Consider the following 17,473-nt stretch of genomic DNA (forward strand, 5'->3'; position numbering starts at 1 on the left):
GTGAGTGATGAAAGGGTGGGAAGGGTGTTGCTGGCAGAGGGAGCGAGGAGAGAGTGTGCAATGCTGGGAGGAGGGCTCTGTTTAATATCGCTGGGGTGTTGTGTGGGAGGCTGGGGGAGTAGAGTGAGAGGCCACTGAAAGAGAGGCAGGAGCTAGACTAGAGAGGTCTATGAAGAGATTCTTGGACTTCACTCTGTGGTTCATGAGGGAGGGAGAGGAGCAGGGCTGTATTTTAGAACGGTCATGTTGATGCAGAGAATGGGTTGGGGAGGGACAGAGTGAGCACTGGGGGGACCAGTGAGGCAGTTGTTGTTCTTATCTGGGTGAAAAAACATAAGGAACTGAACTAAAGTAGTGTCTGGGGTGGGGGATAATAACAGCTAGCATCAATTAGGCACTTATGGTATGCCAACTGTTCTATGGGTATTACATGTATGAACCCACTTAGTCCTCCAGTCCCCCTCTGAGGTAGGAACTAGCATTATCCCCATTTTGCAGATGAAGAGACTGAGAAACAAGGTTCCACAACTAGCAAATGGGGATTTGCACTCCCGCCATTTACAGAGTTTTGAATCTAGGGGAGCATCAATTATGAAGTGCAGGTGTGGGGACAGGGAGAGTATGAATTTAATTTTGACTATTGATTTGGGATGTCCATGGGACTCTAAGTGAGGAGTTTGGCAGCCCCTGGAATGTTGGGTCTGGAGCTCAGGAAAAAGGTCCGGGCTGGGGTGGGAAAGGACGTTATAACCTGGGAGAGGACAATACAGCAACCCGGAGTGCCACTAGGTAAGGGGTGGCAGGGGAAGAATTGCTTATGAAGGGGGCCAAGGCAAAGTGGGCAGGGAGGTGAGAGGAAGCCGGACAGGAGTGAAGAGGAGTGTCTCAGGGAGGGTGTGGGCCACAGTCCACCTGCTGGTGAGAAACCAGGTGGGACAAAGACTGAGGAGTATCCCTGTCAACAAAGGCTGGGTTTAGCCAAAGAGATCTCATGAGCAACCTTGACAAAGAAAAGTTTCAGTGGCGTGCTGGAGGTGGACTGGCAAGAAAAAGGGAAATGAAGAAGTAGGGATAAGCAAGTACTGCAGGCCCCCCTTATCCATGGGAATACGTTCCAAGACCACCAGTGGATGTCTGAAACTGCAGATAGTACCCACTCCTATATGTATCATGTTTTTTTCCCTATACATACATACATACCTCTGATAAAGTTTAATTTATAAATTAGGTACAGTAAGAGATAAACAAAAATAACTAATAACAAAATAGAACAATTATAACAATATGCCAGCATCATGACTCTTGCTCCTTGGAGCCATGATTAAGTAAAATAAGGGTGACTTGAACACAAGCACTGCCGTACCTTGATGGTAAATCTGATCACTGAGATGGCTGCTAAGTGACCAGCAGGTGGGCAGTGTATGTACGCAGTGTGGATGCGCTGGACAAAGGGCTGATTCACGTCCTGGGTGGGATGAAGTGGGATGGTGCAAGATTTTATCACGCCACTCGGAATGGTGCACAACTGAAAACTGATTATTTCTGGAATTTTCCATTTAATATTTTCAGGCTGCAGTTGACTGTGTGTAACTGACATCAGGGACTGACTAGATAGAGAACTTTTTGGCGACTCTTTGTTAGGAAGGCAAGGAGAGGAAGAGGCTGCAAGGTAGTTGGGAGGTAAGATAAAGAATAATTTTATGTCCTCGTAAGACTGGAGTATATTTTTATGGGATTCAGTTTTCAATTCCCCAACAGTGCTAAGCACAATACCTAGCTCATCCTAGCCAATCAACAATTCTTTGAAGAATCCTTCTCATTCCTCCCCCATCCTCTGCTGTCAAGTCCACCTTGATAAAATCAAGCTCATATTGTGCAGGAAAAAATGGTGAAAGCTTTACTCTTCGCAAAATCGTCTGGGGATCTGAAGATATTGCTACTTTAGAGGCTGAGTGGCAACAAGTGATTAAGTAGCTAAGCTAGCAGATGCTTAATTGATTCTCATTCTTGCGCTGTTCATGGGAAACAGTGTACCCTCTTGATGGTGAATGCAATGTCTACACAGCGGGCCATCTTACCTCATGGCACCTCTCCAGTGCTTTGATGGGGTGGAAATGGATGCTTCCATATTTATGTGGCTCCATCTTTGGCCATTTGGAAGTCACTAAAGGCATGTGTAATAAATTCTCTCCTCTGCCTTGAGAAAAACCAACTGGGCAAGCTTCCATTTCTAATGGGCTCCGTGAAACATGGATATTAAGGACCACGGATTTGCCTGTCAGATTGACAAATGAGTCTTCCCTTTTGAAGGGCACTTAGGAAGTTATAATTGGAAGCTTGAGAGGAGCTGTCAAAAGCTGGCAGTGGGCATCCCACCAAGCTGCTGGGCCTTTTCATTTAGGGGTGGGGTGAGGGATACTTTCTTCTTGTGAGCCATGGTGGGATTCCCTCCAAATGGTGGAAATGTGGCCAACTTACACCAGAGGCAGAGGCTTAGGCTTCTGTAGGAGCCAACTGGTCCTGCCAAAGACCTAACTAGGGCTGGCAAGACCTAAGTATTCTTATTTGCCTTTATTATAGTCTAAACAGGCTAGAAAGGCAGCAGTTAGATGCAAGGTGTTGTGTGACGGTAGGCATTCTCAGGGCATTTTAGATACAGCTCAAGTGATATAAAGTCTAGGTTGTGGAGTAGAAACCTTCTCATTCCTGGTGGTTTCCAGCTGGTAGTGAAAGAGGTTCTTGGTGAGAGTGGGATGCCTATGGGCAGTGACATTCAACCCTGGTTCTCCAAGGTGTTTCTGAGGCTGTCAAATATAAACCCAGGGCCATGATTTCCAGGAAATTTCCTGAACAATAAGGATGGTGGGCCAACTGATTGCCCAGAATCTCTAGATTCATTCGCAGAACCACCGAGAAGTACAAGCAAGATGGTTGAATAAATATTGGATGAATACATGGATCAACACTTAGAAAACAAGAATCACCACCAGGCTCTTTGAAGAGAGGGTGGGAGATGATTAAAGGCTTCTGATAGCAAATCATGACTTGGAAGGCCAGGCATGGTGGCTCACACCTATAATCCCAGCACTTTGGGAGGCAGAGGTGGGGGGATCACTTGAGGCCAGGAGTTTGAGACCAGTCTGGTCAAAGTGGTGAAACCATGTCTCTACTAAAATTACAAAAATTAGCTGGGTGTGGTGGCACAAGCCTGTAATTCCAGCTACTCCAGAGGCTGAGGCACGAGATTTCCTTGAACTCAGGAGATGGAGGTTGCAGTGAGCAGAGATCGCACCACTGCACTCCAGCCTGGGTGACAGAGTAAGACTCTGTCTCCAAAAATAAATGAATGAATAAATGAATGAATGAATGAATAAATAAATAAATAATCATGGTTTGAGCAAAGAGTCTGATTGGTGATATCAACATTGAAGACAGTTTAGTCCTGTCCCCATGCCACATGAATATCCCAGCTTTGCAGTTTCACGTATATTTGCTCACTCATTTAATTTTCCCCGAATTTCAGAATTCTGTGCTGGCTCTCTCATCTGTTCATCCACTGTTATCTACACAGATGGCTTCCAGATCTATATCCCTAGCTCTGACCCCTTTCATGAGCTTTTGCTTTGATTAGCTTGTCTAACCCAGAAACGATATGACTATATCATCCATCACAGCCTGGCTTCAACGCCTCAAGAGGAAGGGTCTTCAGGGCAGGTTTTTAATGGGACAGTTGGCAAAGGTGAGTTGAGGAGGCAGCGGGGAGCATTAGAGTATAACATTGGATTGATTATCCAGTTGTACTTCCAACAACTCACATTTATGGAACTTATCTATAAGCAAGGCACTGGGGCCACAGAATCCAAAAGACACAATCCTTGCCCTCAGAGGGCTCCCAGTCTATAAGAGACAAGGGTTGCGAGAGGTAAAAGAAGGCAGTTCTGGAGAGGTAGGTGTCAGGAGCAGTGATTCACACGAAGTAAGCCTACATGGGAATTTTGTATCCTTAGGAGTGTGATAAAAAATGCCCAATCCCCCACTTCATTCTGTGAGTGCTCCAAGACAGGGGCCAGGTCTTGCGTATCTTAATTTTCCCAACACATTCAGTGCTCAGCGAGTACTTGCTGAGGGAATAAATGAATGCACAAAATGTTGCATGGGGCAGCTAACTATTCCTAGGAAGGTGGCAGGATAAGACAGCAAAGTTCTTCTTAAAGGCCATGACCTTTGAGTGGTATCTGGAAATGTGAATAGGCCTTTGCCAGGTAGATGAGACAAAGAAGGGCAGAGGGAACAGAGGGAGCAGATGCACAGAGGCAGTGATCAGAGAGAATGGGGTGTTTGGTGGATGGTTCTGCATCATTGGGATGTAGGGTCCATGCTGGTCAACCACAGGCAGATGAGGAGGCTGGAGAGGTGAGCAGGGGCCAAGCTGGGCAGGGACTCCAGAGTCGTTCTAAGGGGTTTAGATTTTTGTAAGTTATAGAAAACCCTGGAATGTAAGGGTGTTATGTTGGGTAGTGCTGTGACCACTGTGGATGTGGGTTGAGGAAGGGGTACTACCAAGGAGGGTAGCTAGAGCCTCTCTCCTAGAGTTTTAGGCGACTCCACCCCAGCTCCCGCTTCTCTCCAGTAGGAGCCTAAGTTCTGCCTCCCAGAGCTGGGGAGATCGTTTGTCTCACAACCTTGTCCTAATTTACCTTATGAGCATCCCCAGCCAGCTGACAGAGCAGGGAGTGGGTGCAGAACTGCTGTCGGCCAAACTTCCTGGTGATCCCTGTGTCCTTAAGTGAGCAGGGGCAGGGACTCCCAGGTGGTGAATGCTAGAGGTCATTTGAGGTTGTCTCATGGAATCCTCTCATTTTACAGGTGGAAAAACTGAGGCCCAGAGATGGCAATGACCTATCCAAAGTCCCATGACACAGCAGGACTAGAATCCAGGCCTCTGGGCTCCTAGGTTGATTTGTTCTCCACAGTACCAAGTAGCCTTATTTCTTTGGGCTTGTGATGGGAAAAGACCAGCCTGCCAGCCAGTCTCTCCCTGGATTAGCTCCCTGTGTGCTCTCTCCAGAGAGTCTTCCTGAGTTACACCTGTGCAGTGTGGCAGAGCAGAAAGAGCATGGGTGTGGGAACCTGGCAGATTTGGGCTTGAAGCCCAACCCTGCTGCTCCCTTAGCTATGCAACCTTGAACAAGTTACTTAACCGCGCAGTTTTGTCATCTGGAAAGTGGAGATATCAGTACCTCCCTTGCAGGGTTGTTGTGGGAGATTAAATGAGATAATGCGCCTCAAGCGTCCCTGCAGCATAATGCCTGGCAGGTGGCATGTGCTCCACTGATAGGAACTGTTATTATTCTTTTACCCCTCCCAGGGTTCTATTTCTGCTTCCAGCATATTATCCAGCTACTTGTCTCTGGTGGTCCTGGGAGTGTGCAGGGGCTTCTACAGCAACTGAGGTAAGCAGGGCACTTCTCAAGTTTGTTTAGGAAGGCAGCCAAGGCATACTTTTGCTTATTTGTTTTTAGGGCAAATGCAGGTTAAGAAAGCAATCTTTGGACTGGGTTGCAGCCCAAGAGTATATTCTTTAGGACAATAACATAAAATTTAAAACATTTGGAACGGTGTGGTGTGTGTGTAATTATGCATGGGTGAGATAATTTTCACCATGCAAAAAGACTTTCCCATGTATACAAAGACTCATGGTAGGATTCCTTTAAGCCACTAGTTCCTCTTAGGGCTCTTACTCTGGAGTCAATTTTCCTAGCATGATTCACACCAATCTTCCAGGAAAGGGCTTTCTGCTTCCTACCACTTGTCACCCCTGGCCTTCCTGCAGTTTCCTTAAACTTTGAGCCAAAGCAGCAGAGTCTTGGATTGATAGCAATGTAGTTGCTACATTTTATTGATATCCCATATACTATAAGATGCACCATGATTTTATGTATAACCAAGAAAGAAAAACAAACACTGCTTATTGTAATTTTAAGACTTAATTGATTGTAAAACAAATCCTTATTTCAGAAATGTTAAAATGTGAACACAAATATGCCTTTTAACAATTAATGAAATGAAGTGTCTGAGGACCAGGATCAACTGGATAGGTCTGCATACTCGCAGAATGAGATCATACAGCTGGGGCTAAATCCCCAAAATATACTTGACTTAACATTATTTTTTCCTTTGTTAAAGAAACCACTAATCTACAGGCTCTGTAAGGGCAGAGACTGGGTCTGTTTTGTTTATCACCGTATCTCTACCACTTCACTCATAGTAGGTATTCAGCAAACATTTGCTGTATGAATAAATAGAACAAAGTCACAACATGAAAGAGACGGAAAGCCCACAGAAGAAAATAAATCATTCATAATTCCCCCACTGTGGGTATTTTGGCTGATTTCCTTCAAGTCTTATTTCCTATGAATATGCTCTTTTATATACATGTAAATATAATGTATTATTAGATTTAGCTCTGGGATGTGTTTTTGTATTTCTCTATTAATATAAATGAAACGATGAAATGAGATGATGCAGAAATGCTTTGAAGACTGTAAAATGTTTAACAAATATCTTATTAGTTATAATAATCATGAAAATACAGACATGAATGGGGCTGATTTTCTGAGAATACACTTCAAAGCTAACAGTGAATTTGCCCTCCAAAGCTGGGAATATGTTCTATTTCCTCATCCTATTCACCAAGGGGAGTCCTCATGTTTCATATTGGGAAGGGAAAGAGAAACTTAGGGCTTCCTAGAAGTCATAGCTCTAACTTCCCACCCAGCCCAGAAATTTCTTCCATCTCACTAATGGAAGATCAGCCAGGACTGAGGGAGAAAAAGCACATCTCTCAGGCTGATGAAAAATAGCAGCCTACAGAGAACTTCCTCCTCTCCACCCTTGACTAGCGGTGGGGAGAAGTTACACACTGGGTTCCAAGGAATGCTGTTCACTTATTCTGCCTGCTAATAACAATGTAGATAGCAGAGAGATGTCAACACAAGTAAGTAATTCATGACAGTGGGGGTAGGTACATTCAACAAGCCACAAAGTCAGATTTGCCATGGACAACTAATTTAAAATTTACTTTTAGATAGTCACAGAATTTATACACATACTGATGAGTCTAACCTGTACCTGGTTCTTTGAAGGGATGTGGGTTTACTCCTACAACAGAAGGGAGTGCTGACCGATTTTCTCTCCTTGACCAAACTCTAGCCAGGCTCTCTTGGGCGCTCTTCTCTTCTTTTTTTTTTTTTTTTGAGACGGAGTCTCGCTCTGTCACCCAGGCTGGAGTGCTGTGGCCAGATCTCAGCTCACTGCAAGCTCCGCCTCCCGGGTTCACGCCATTCTCCTGCCTCAGCCTCCCGAGCAGCTGGGACTACAGGCGCCCGCGACCTCGCCCGGCTAATTTTTTTGTATTTTTTTTAGTAGAGACGGGGTTTCACCGTGTTAGCCAGGATGGTCTCGATCTCCTGACCTCGTGATCCGCCCGTCTCGGCCTCCCAAAGTGCTGGGATTACAGGCTTGAGCCACCGCGCCCGGCCGGGCCCTCTTCTCTTCTAAGCCTCACCCTTGGTTGGCCTATGAAGACTTGAACAAACACTAGCATAGTTTCTTACAGCTCAAGACCGCATCCCTAGAATGCCTCTATCCCCTCTTAAAGCGCCTGCCTGAGAAAACTCGAGGCTGCTAAGAGAATTTACTGTTTGTTCCAGCCAACACCTGAATATAGGGCCCCTGTCTCCCTGTCTCTGTGGGAAGGTAGGAGCCTAACTACTTCAATAAGCACCAGTTAGCAAATCCAGATGTTTTTCACAGGGACCAGCACCCAAGTCCCTTCCTGGTTTTTGTGATGTTTTACTTCTCTGACTCTGCTGCTCAAGCCCTTGCTGTTGCCTCTACCCACTCTCTCATTCTGTCTTTGAAACACCCAGGCCTTCTCTATGAATTGGGGTTGAGTTCAGCTCATGCTGCACCCTCTTCCCTATTGCAAAAGTATATAATTGATTAAAATTTGCCCTCACCATGTCAACCCATGTCTAGCTTTGTTTACTTTTGACACTACTCAGGAGCTCACCTAGGCTAGTAGCTCAGGCTCTCAGCTCACCTAGGCTGCCTGTCCATCTGCATTTTAAAAGCAAGCTGAGCTCATTCATTATGTGCATGTATCTTTCCTTGCTCCTCCGTCGTGGTTCTCCCTGAGTCTCCCTTTCCCACACCCCAGAGCAGGTGCCTTCACTACTCACTGACTTAGCTCTGCCTAAGGTCTCCACCAGAAACTTGTCTTAGATGATCTCGTTTAGGATTCCCTCCCAGTTACAGTCTCTCCAGCTTTTATTCTAGGAAAACCAGGCAACAAGTATCCAGGAGATAAGAGAAAGAAACGGAGTCCATCTCTCTCTGCAGTCCTGCTTTGAGACTGCCTCCCTACTGAGAGTTTGCGAAGGTCTCCCTTTTGAGATGTAAGACTCACTTCAGACGTGAGGCTGTGCCCGTCTTCCCTCCACCCACAGACAGAATTGATGCAGCAGGCCCAGCTGGACGGGTGAGGTCCCCTCCCCAGCGCTCTATCAAAGAGAGCATGCAGGAGCCCACGTAACAAGGGCTCGCTCCACTTAAACTCTGTGATGGGAGAGGGACGCCTCCACCCCTTTTCTTTTTGTAGGCTGCTTTGAATTGTATTAACACAAGTGATGAAACATATCAAACCCTGGTTAGCAGTTTCCCTTAGCATCCCCTGGCCAATTTTTAAATTAACTTGTGCAAAAAGTCAACTGTAACAGAATGGTCTGGAAAAGAAAAAACCCAACCAGCTTGGTGAAAAGAAAAATGAGCCGGGTTTCCTTCATGCCCAATTTTAGGAACCAACAGGTGGTACAGGAGAACTGGTGAAGAAGGTGAGCCAACACCTTTCTCCAGTTTCACAGTAAAGCCCTTGACCGAGTAGGAATTCCATTTCTCCTCCTTGTGCCTCTGCAGGGGGTCAGGGGAGGTTGAGGACCATCAATCCGGGGAGCCCAGGGAACTTACCCTCTGCTCCTGTGTGGCCACAAAGGTCTGGAACCCTGGAGCCACCCCAAAGCCCAGCTCTTGGATGAAAGGTGGCTCAGACTGACTGTGGATCTGAACTTTCACTCCTGCTTCAAATGTCGTTTCCTCTGAAAGAACAAAGACGGACAGAGCCATGGGTCAGTAACAACAGATGCTCATGGAGTCCTGGGATTGAAAAGCTCAAAAGGATGCTGAAAAGGCCCTGTGATAAGCAGAATAATGGCCTCCAAAGGTGTCCACGTCCCCACCTCCGGAAACTGTGACTAGGTTACCTTACACGGCAAAAGAGATATTGCAGGTGTGATTAAGTTAAAGCTCTTGAGATGGAGAGACTATCCTAAATTATGGAAGTAGGACTCAATGTAATCACAGAGGTTCCTGTGAAAGGGAGGCAGGAGGATCACCGTCAGAGAGAGAATGGAAAAATGCTATGCTGCTGGCTTTGAAGACAGAGGAAGGAGCCATGAGCCCAGGGATGCAGGTATTTTCTAGAAGCAGGAAAATGTGGGGGAATGAGTTTTCCCCTAGAGCTGCCAAAAGGAACACAGGCCTGCCAACAACCTTGATTTTATTGAGCCTAGGGAAATCCATTTTGGATTTCTGACCTCCAGAATTTTAAGATAATGAATTTGTGTTGTTTTCAGCCACTACATTTGTGGTAATTTGTTGCAGCAGCAATGGGAAACAAATTCAGGTCACTTCATCAGGCCAACTCCTTGCCTCAGTTGCCAAATCTGTAGAATGGGATTATAAAATGAGTCAAACTCCTTTGTTTTATTGATTAACTTTTCTTCTGAGTCATGAGCTGAAGGTGAGGACATCAGGAGGAAGAAAACATGATGACGCAGCAGTGGAATAAAAATGCAAGGCCTTCTTGTATGCCAAGGTGTTTCCCCTTGGGGCTGCAATGGCCAAGTAGAAGAGAAGCTTCCTTTTTTTTTTCCATTGGCAGAAGAAATGGCCCTTGGCAGTGGGAGGTTGGGGGCGGTGCAGAGCCATCATCCTAAATGGTTAGTGCTCACAATAGGTGGAAAATGAACTTATGGGACTGTATAAGCCTTTACCAGATCCCCTTCTCTGTCTTACCTTCTCCAAATAGTCTGCAGAATGAGCTTTCCAAATGTAAATCGTGTAACTCCCTCCCATGTTTCCAAGGACCCCAGGCTCCTTACCCACCTCTTCCCTAGCCTTGTTCTGAGCACCTCTGTCTCGTGGCACCATGCGGGGCTGCCTAGATTGGGCATCACCGGTCCCCACTCTGCACAAATGCATCTCCTTCTGCCCAGAGTGTCTTTCTACTTTGTCCACCTGACCATCTTCCCACTTGTCACAAAGATTCAGCTCCCCAACCCCACCCAAAGCAACTCTTTCCCTTGCTCTGTTGTATCTTCCACATCTGCCCGCTGGAGCCCCTGCCATAGCACGTCATGATGAGCCTTTAACTGTTTCCTCCAGCAGTCTGGAGCATCCTGAGGCCAAGTTCTGGGCTGTCTCTCTGGACCTCAAAGTTCCTTCATAGGGCCAGGCATACACCAGGCACTCAGGAGATGCCTAATGAATGAATTAGAGATGAGAAAATGAGATTTATGGGTTAAACCTCAATCACTTATGAATGGACAAGGCCAGCCTAGAGTCCAAATCAAGGAATGTTCTCAAAGAAAAAAATGGGGAGAGAATGGATGAATGCAGGAATGAGAGAAGATGATGATGGGGTTGGGGGTCAGGGATGGAGAGGGGGAGGACATGTCAGCACTCAGGCTGCGGCTGGGGGAGGGGGTTTGGGGACACACTAAAGCTGGTACAGAACAGAGTGGCTGGGAAGGAAGGGCTGGGGCCAGCCATGGGAAGGGCACGACCTAGGGAGAGGGTGGGGGCCATTGACTGAGGTAGGCGCAGGGGTCTGGAGCAGGGTGAGAATTCCAAGGCCAGGGGCTGCATGGAAAGAAAGGCCTAGTAGGCAGACAGGGCCCTAGGGAAGGGTAGGCAGGGCTTTCATCATTTAGACGAGGAGACCCTCAGCCAGGAATTCTTTTGGATACGGTTCACGGAGTGGGAGCGAATCCAGACAATCTACAAACACATCCCACTTCTCTCCAGTACAGTCATTGTTCTGTGGTTTCTGTACAGCATCACCCTGTCCAAACTCCTATCCTTATGCTCCTGGATGCCAGTGGCTTTGTGTCAATCTCTCCCATCAATGGTGAATTCCTCAAGAGAGGAGACCATATCTTATTCAGTCCAGGGCCCTGTCACCTAACCCAGGGCCTGGCCCTCAAAAGGAGCCTCAAGGAAGCTTTTTAGATATGGGAGGAGGACTTCAGGAGAGGGAGGACTGGATGGAAGGAGGCGGTTGAATAATCATCTTTCAGTGGCTGTGTTTTCAAAAGTCTGCCCAAGACGGGGGTTGAGGAGAGTGTGGAGCCTGAGAAACAGACTCAGATGGGGAAAAAGGGTGAGTGAGTGTGGAGGGCTGTTGGGATGACAGGGATGCCCCTGCTGGGAGGAACTGAAGGCTCCTTCAGTGAGCCATGGGAGGGAACAGGAGAGATGCCAGAACTTGTTTTCGAGAGCTAGCTGAGGCCGTGTGTGCCTGCTATACAACTGAGCTTAAGAAATCTTACAGCCAGTAAGACAGGCTCAAAGGAGAGGACCTGTGGCTTACAGGTGAAATGAGAAATGAAGCCTTCCTGTCAGAAATGGCATGAGTAATGGGCAAAACAAACAGGCCTGGTGTGCCTCTCTTAGTGAGAACCGCCCAAGGCTAATCGAACTGGGTTCGGATTTGGAAGAGGTGCTAGCTTATTCTGAAAGCAGCAGTAGCTGTAGCCAAGAGTAAAATCCTAAAGTAGCCTCGTTTTTTACAAACACCCAGTGGCTGGATGAACATGAGTGGGAACAGGTGATAGGTAAGGTTTCTTCTCTCTTTAGAACACTGCTGTCCAGTGGAACTTTCTGCTAAGATGGGAATGTGGTATTCCCTGTGCTGCCCAACATGGTAGGCGCCAGTTACAAAAGGTGACTTGTGTGACTGAGGAACTGAATTTTTCATTTTATTTAATGTTAATTAATTAAAACTCAAGTTTAAATAGCCCCATGCGGCTACTGGAAACATTATTGGGTAGCACAGTTCTAGAATATCCAGCTATGAGCAGACTACAGCCCTCCCAGAGCTGAGGGGGTGACAAGGACTCCGCCATATTGCCTTCCTAAGCAGGTGCTCTGGAGAGGCCCTTTTCTGGAGTCCTGGGTAGTTTGGGCAGGGTTCTGAGCAGCAGATCAGTGTGTCTTCGTGGTCAAACCACGACTTTAGTTCCAGATCCTCTACCCTGCTTTCCCCAAAGCCCTATTTGCACATCTCCAGATGCATTTCTTTCTATTTCTTACCAGAATTGCCCTTGGCTTCCCTCTGAAGATTGCTTTCCAGGTTGGTAGTGAAGAGCAGCTCACTCCAGTCCCTGCCTCACTCTCTTCCCTTTCCTGGGCATGGCACAGTGTTGACTTGAAGACCCAACTTAAGAGCTGAAGCTACCAAATGTAGACTGTTAGAGCTAAGGCAACCTCACATCATCCACTTTGGAGGTTCCCAAGCTAGAATGCAAGTTAAAATCTCCTAGACGGCTAGGGTGAGGCTTCCTGGGATCCACTCCCAGAAATTCTGATTCAGTTACTCTGGGGTGGAGACCAGGAATCTGCATTTCCAGAAATTCTGATAAAGGTCTGAGGTCATCTGCCTTTGGGCAGTGATCTGGTCCAGGAAGGGGAAGTGACTTGTCCAATGTCACACAGCAAGTCAAGAGCAGAGCAAGGGCTAGAAGCCAGGTCTCCTGAGTTCTAATGTGGCACTCTTTCTACTCCACCAGGAGTGTGGTTTATTTAGTGTGAGCAGATGCCTTAATTCATATCTCTGGAGTTCTGAATGGGGGCTGAGGGCATGGGGTATCTTTTTCTTTGGGATATCTTTTTCTTTGACATCACCCCTAATGTCCCTAACACAGTAGCTGGCACAGAGCAGGCCTCAATAAATGTTTGTTGAATGGAAGAAATGAGTGAGGAAGTATCCCTTGCTTGTGTCTGCTGTTCCCTGCTGTATCTGGGCAGCTGTGAGTCTGCACAGGTTCTGGAGGACACTGGTAAATGCCAGCACCCCATGACTCAGGAGTGCTCACCTGCTGGGATGCAGGTGGGGCTGCACACACAACCACAACACAGCAACAATAACAGTAACAATAACTGGGACTGCACTCATAGCCTGTGGGTCCCAGTGCCAAATGAAAATGCAGGACCCCTTGTTAAAAAAATGTCAAAAATTTATAAAAGTAAGCATTGCTATTAAAAAATAAAAGATTTTCAAGACAGCAATCTCAAGAGCGTTAAACCAAGTGAGTGGCCCTTCTGATTGTAGGTCCAGTGTGACCGCCCTGATAGTAACAACTCAAATTGGTGCTGGACAGAATCGTTCACATCCTCATATTTGTCTTATCGGCAACTGATTCAACGCTAAGCTCCTTCAAAGAGTGTAGGTCCCTGGGCAGTGAATGATTTGTTTACACATCATGAACACCAGGATTTAAGGACAGAAAGAGAGAGAGGGAGAGAGAGCACGCAGACAGAAAGGGAAAGCTACTACATACATAGTATGTAGACAGTATGCACATGGGAGTTCTTGTTAATTGGCACCAAGCTGAAACCCAGACAACGTAACATGAAAGATAATGCTGAACCAAGAGGAGTGTGGTAAGATGGAGTTCAACCTGCAGAAGCCACAGTCTCCCAGCATTTTCCAAGAGCTTGGCCATAGATGGTACAAGGTGAGATCTACCTGGCCAGGGAGGGAGGTGCATTTTCTGAATATGCAGAAAGGATATGGGAGCCCTGTAGGAAGAGGCAGGAGCAATGGGCAGAATGCATAATGGGGCAGGGAAAGTGCATCACGATAAAAGAAGCTAAAATCTTTCATGTTGGCAAGTTACAGAAAACATGCCAAATAAATAAACACTGGAAAGAAGTAGGAAGAAAAGTTTATCTGAATAGCTAGGCGGAGTTTTCAGAGCTCAGAGAGTGAACGTGCTGATACAAAGCAATCTTGCTTTGGACAAAAATGGCTTTATAACAGTGGCTGAGTGAGGGAACCCTAGCTCCCCAGACAGCTTCAGAGGAGTGGGTGGGACAATGGCCAGCCATATAAGGGGCATGTCACAGTGCAGCAAGGGCCTTGTGTGGGTGTGGGATAGCTTCTGTTTGCATCCTCTTCCCCAGTGCTTCTCCACCCTGCTCTCTGTGCTACGGGTTTGACTTGCAGAGACTGTCTTGATGGACTCCCTTGCCCTCTGGCTTGGGATCAGTCAGTGGCGGGCCAGGTAGGAAAGTGGAGGGAGAGAGAAGAGTCAGGCTGAGGTGTCTAGTCTCTCAACTCCATTTGCTGGGTCACTGTGGGTTAGCTGCCCGTCACTTTGGAAGGTCACAGCTCTGGGTTGGGGGCTGGAGGGAGAGCTCTTCACAGTGTCTCTCTCTGGGTTTTGACACCAGCTTCTTTCCTTCTTTCCGAGGGGTGGTAATGGCTCTCTCTGCTACCAGTCCCAGGATGCTGCACCCTCCTGTATTGCTTTCCCAAGCCTTGCCTATGCCTTTGTTAACAGTCCTTGATTAATTTTTCCTTTTAGTATTCAATTTGAGGGTACTGTTGATTTCCCTGCTTGGCTCCTGATTGGTGGATCTCCCATGGGCTCTCACTTAACTCCTGAGAGATAGCAGGAGTCCCCTCTGTGGTACCACACAGGGAAGGACGGCCATTGTGTTTGAGCAAGTGCATAGGGATAGAGACTTCCCTCCCTGAAGGGGCAGCTCATGGTTTTGAAAGTTCACCCTTATTTTGGTTGAAAACTGCCTGCTTATAGATTTTGTCCCCTAGTCCTAGCTCTGCCCCTTCTACTCGACACCTCTTTAAGGATCTCCCCAGAGATAGTGTGCCTGTTTCCTAGACAAGTGAGTCAGACTTTCTGAGAGAGGCAGAAATGCAGACCTCTTGGACCTGGAGCATCAGAACCAGAGAGAGCCTAGGAGAAATTGATTAAATGCTTGGGGCTGTGGGGTCAGGCAAGTTGAAGCTTAGTTCAGTTCTGTGAACTATAGCAAGTTATTTAATCTCTTGGAGCCTAATTTTTCTCATTTTGAAATGGATATGAACATAAAAATGGATTGTTCTTCATAGAGCTGTTGCGAGGCTTAAATGAGCCACTGCATGGAAAGTTCTTAGCACAGAGTTTAGCTTAATAACTCAACAATTTGCAGTGTCATCATCACCATCATCATCATGAATTCAGTATTTCTGGCTTTTTACAAGATCCACGGGGATCAGATGCTGTTTTATGTTCCTCTTTGCTCATGCTGGTCCCTCCATGTAGACTGGCCCTTCCTCTTGTTTTCCATGTGGTTACCCTCTACCCATCTTTGCACTCGCCACCTCCTTGACATTTTCCCTCCCTTCGGTACCCCAATGTCTAGTACTTACCATGTTCACACTTGATCCCAACTCCCTCTCTATTAAGACTGAGAGACCTCTTGGGGACAGGGTCAATGTTTATTTATGTTTATAATCACAGTGCCTGGCATGCAGTAGGAACTAAAAATGCTTGGTGAAGTGAACAAATGTGCACAATTCACCTCTGAGACACAGGATTGCAAAACTCACCTCTGAGACACAGGATCCCACCCTCTTTGCTTTACAGATGTGCCACCGAGATGCTGAAAGGCAGGTGGATCTGTGCGGATCTCACAGGGAGTTTGTGGCCAAGCTGGGTCCACATGAAACCTGCTGAGCCAGCTCAGAACCCCTGCTGCAGCCCAGTGAGTGGGCAGCTCTGTAGGGACTTCAGGCCAGAGGCTGACAAGTGCATGGGGGCTGGGCAGGGGCAGCAAAGCCTGCCTGGGCCATCCCCTGAAGGGCCGTGGTTGGCATTCCTATCTTGGGCGGCTGATATCTTTCCGGTCTCTGCTGCTCATTTAATCATGTGGCTTAATCCCTGGGGACCTGTTTATTCAGGCCCATCCTTTGGACCTCACTGCTACCTATCATCAGACAAATGGGCCTGGAGTGTCCCTGTGTCACCCAGGCACGGGGAGGGGCTTGGCTCATCAGCAGCTGGGCCACTCACACCCGGCAGTGGCATCTCTGGCTGCCACTGTCAAGCAGCTGCTGTGGCACTGCTCTGCATTCCCTAGGGGACTGTAAAGTGTGTGTGTGCCTGTGTGTGTGTGCGTGCAGACGTGTACTAGTGTATGTGTGTGTGAGAGAGAGAAAGCAAGAAAGAGAGAAACTCTCTCTGAAATATAGGAACATCTTTCTTATTTCTTCTTATTTCCCTAAAGCATTTCCTGAGATGCTGCTTTGGAGTTCATAGAAACAGAAAGGAAGAACTGACCTTCTTGAGGACAAGACCCAGAGCTGGATGCTTCACAGCAGTCCACATTCGTTCCCTCACTCCCTGGACAGTTATGCATTGAATGTCTACCATGAGCACGTGCCACCGGCCCTGCACCCTTGCCTGGCTGGCTTGGAGTTTTAACTAAATCATGTATATTTTCTGCATCACACTTAGCGTGTGCATGAAGCACATCTTCCCAGAATGAAAAAAGTCAGGCTGCTTCTGGCTGCTAAATGGATACCTGCCTCCAAGCGTGTTTCTTATTTATGGCATCATTTCTCCAGAGTCCTTGGACACCTGTGGATACCCCTATCCAGCACAGTGAAGCCAACAGCACGGTGGAGTCTCTGTCCTCCTGGAACTCATGTTCAGATGAGGGTGTTGGATGGCAATGAACAGGCACACTTGTAACATCAGGTGGGCAGAGAGAAGTGCCAGGAGAAGTGATGCAGAGGAAGGGCAGGACAAGTGTGGCTCTCTTCGCTGGGAGTCAGGAAAGGCCTGTTCAAGGTGATGGTGTTTGTGTAGTAACCAGAATGAAGTGAGCAACGAGCCATGGGATGACCCGGGAGAAAGTGTTCCAGGCAGAGGGAACAGCAAGTGCCAAGGCTCTGGAACAGGTGCACAATGGGCCCACTTCAAGAACATCAAGGAGGCCAGAGTGGCAGGGGATATGGTCAGAGGCCAGCTGACCATTTCGTTAACACCTCACAGTTACCCTTAGAGGTAGGTGCCCTCATTTTACATACATGGAAACAGGCTCAGAGAGGTCAGCTGGCCCTAGTCACACAAAGCAGATCCAGAATCCAACCCTTGTCTGCTGGACTCCAAGGCCTGTGCTTTTTGCCCCCTACCATGTGGCCTTGCTCACATACTTTGTGCCTTTCTAGCATCACTCACCACATTCTTCATTGGTTTGGGTCCTTTGGGACTTTGCAGGCTGGGACCCTGAGCTGCTGAGCTTTGCATCCCCTCTGGGTCATGGCGAAAGACAATCTTGGCAC

At 47.3% G+C, this 17,473-nt stretch overlaps 1 protein-coding gene across 1 annotated transcript in view; it reads right to left on the minus strand.

Moving 5' to 3' along the window:
- ASIC2 (acid sensing ion channel subunit 2) overlaps positions 1-17,473 on the minus strand; it is a 281,545-nt gene that overhangs the window by 60,151 nt on the left and 203,921 nt on the right. The window contains 1 exon segment of the mRNA XM_030924250.1: positions 9,028-9,155. Coding sequence (XP_030780110.1) covers positions 9,028-9,155 — 128 coding nt within the window.

Source organism: Rhinopithecus roxellana, chromosome 19 (assembly GCF_007565055.1).
Source record: "Rhinopithecus roxellana isolate Shanxi Qingling chromosome 19, ASM756505v1, whole genome shotgun sequence".
NCBI classification, from domain to species: Eukaryota; Metazoa; Chordata; class Mammalia; order Primates; family Cercopithecidae; genus Rhinopithecus; species Rhinopithecus roxellana.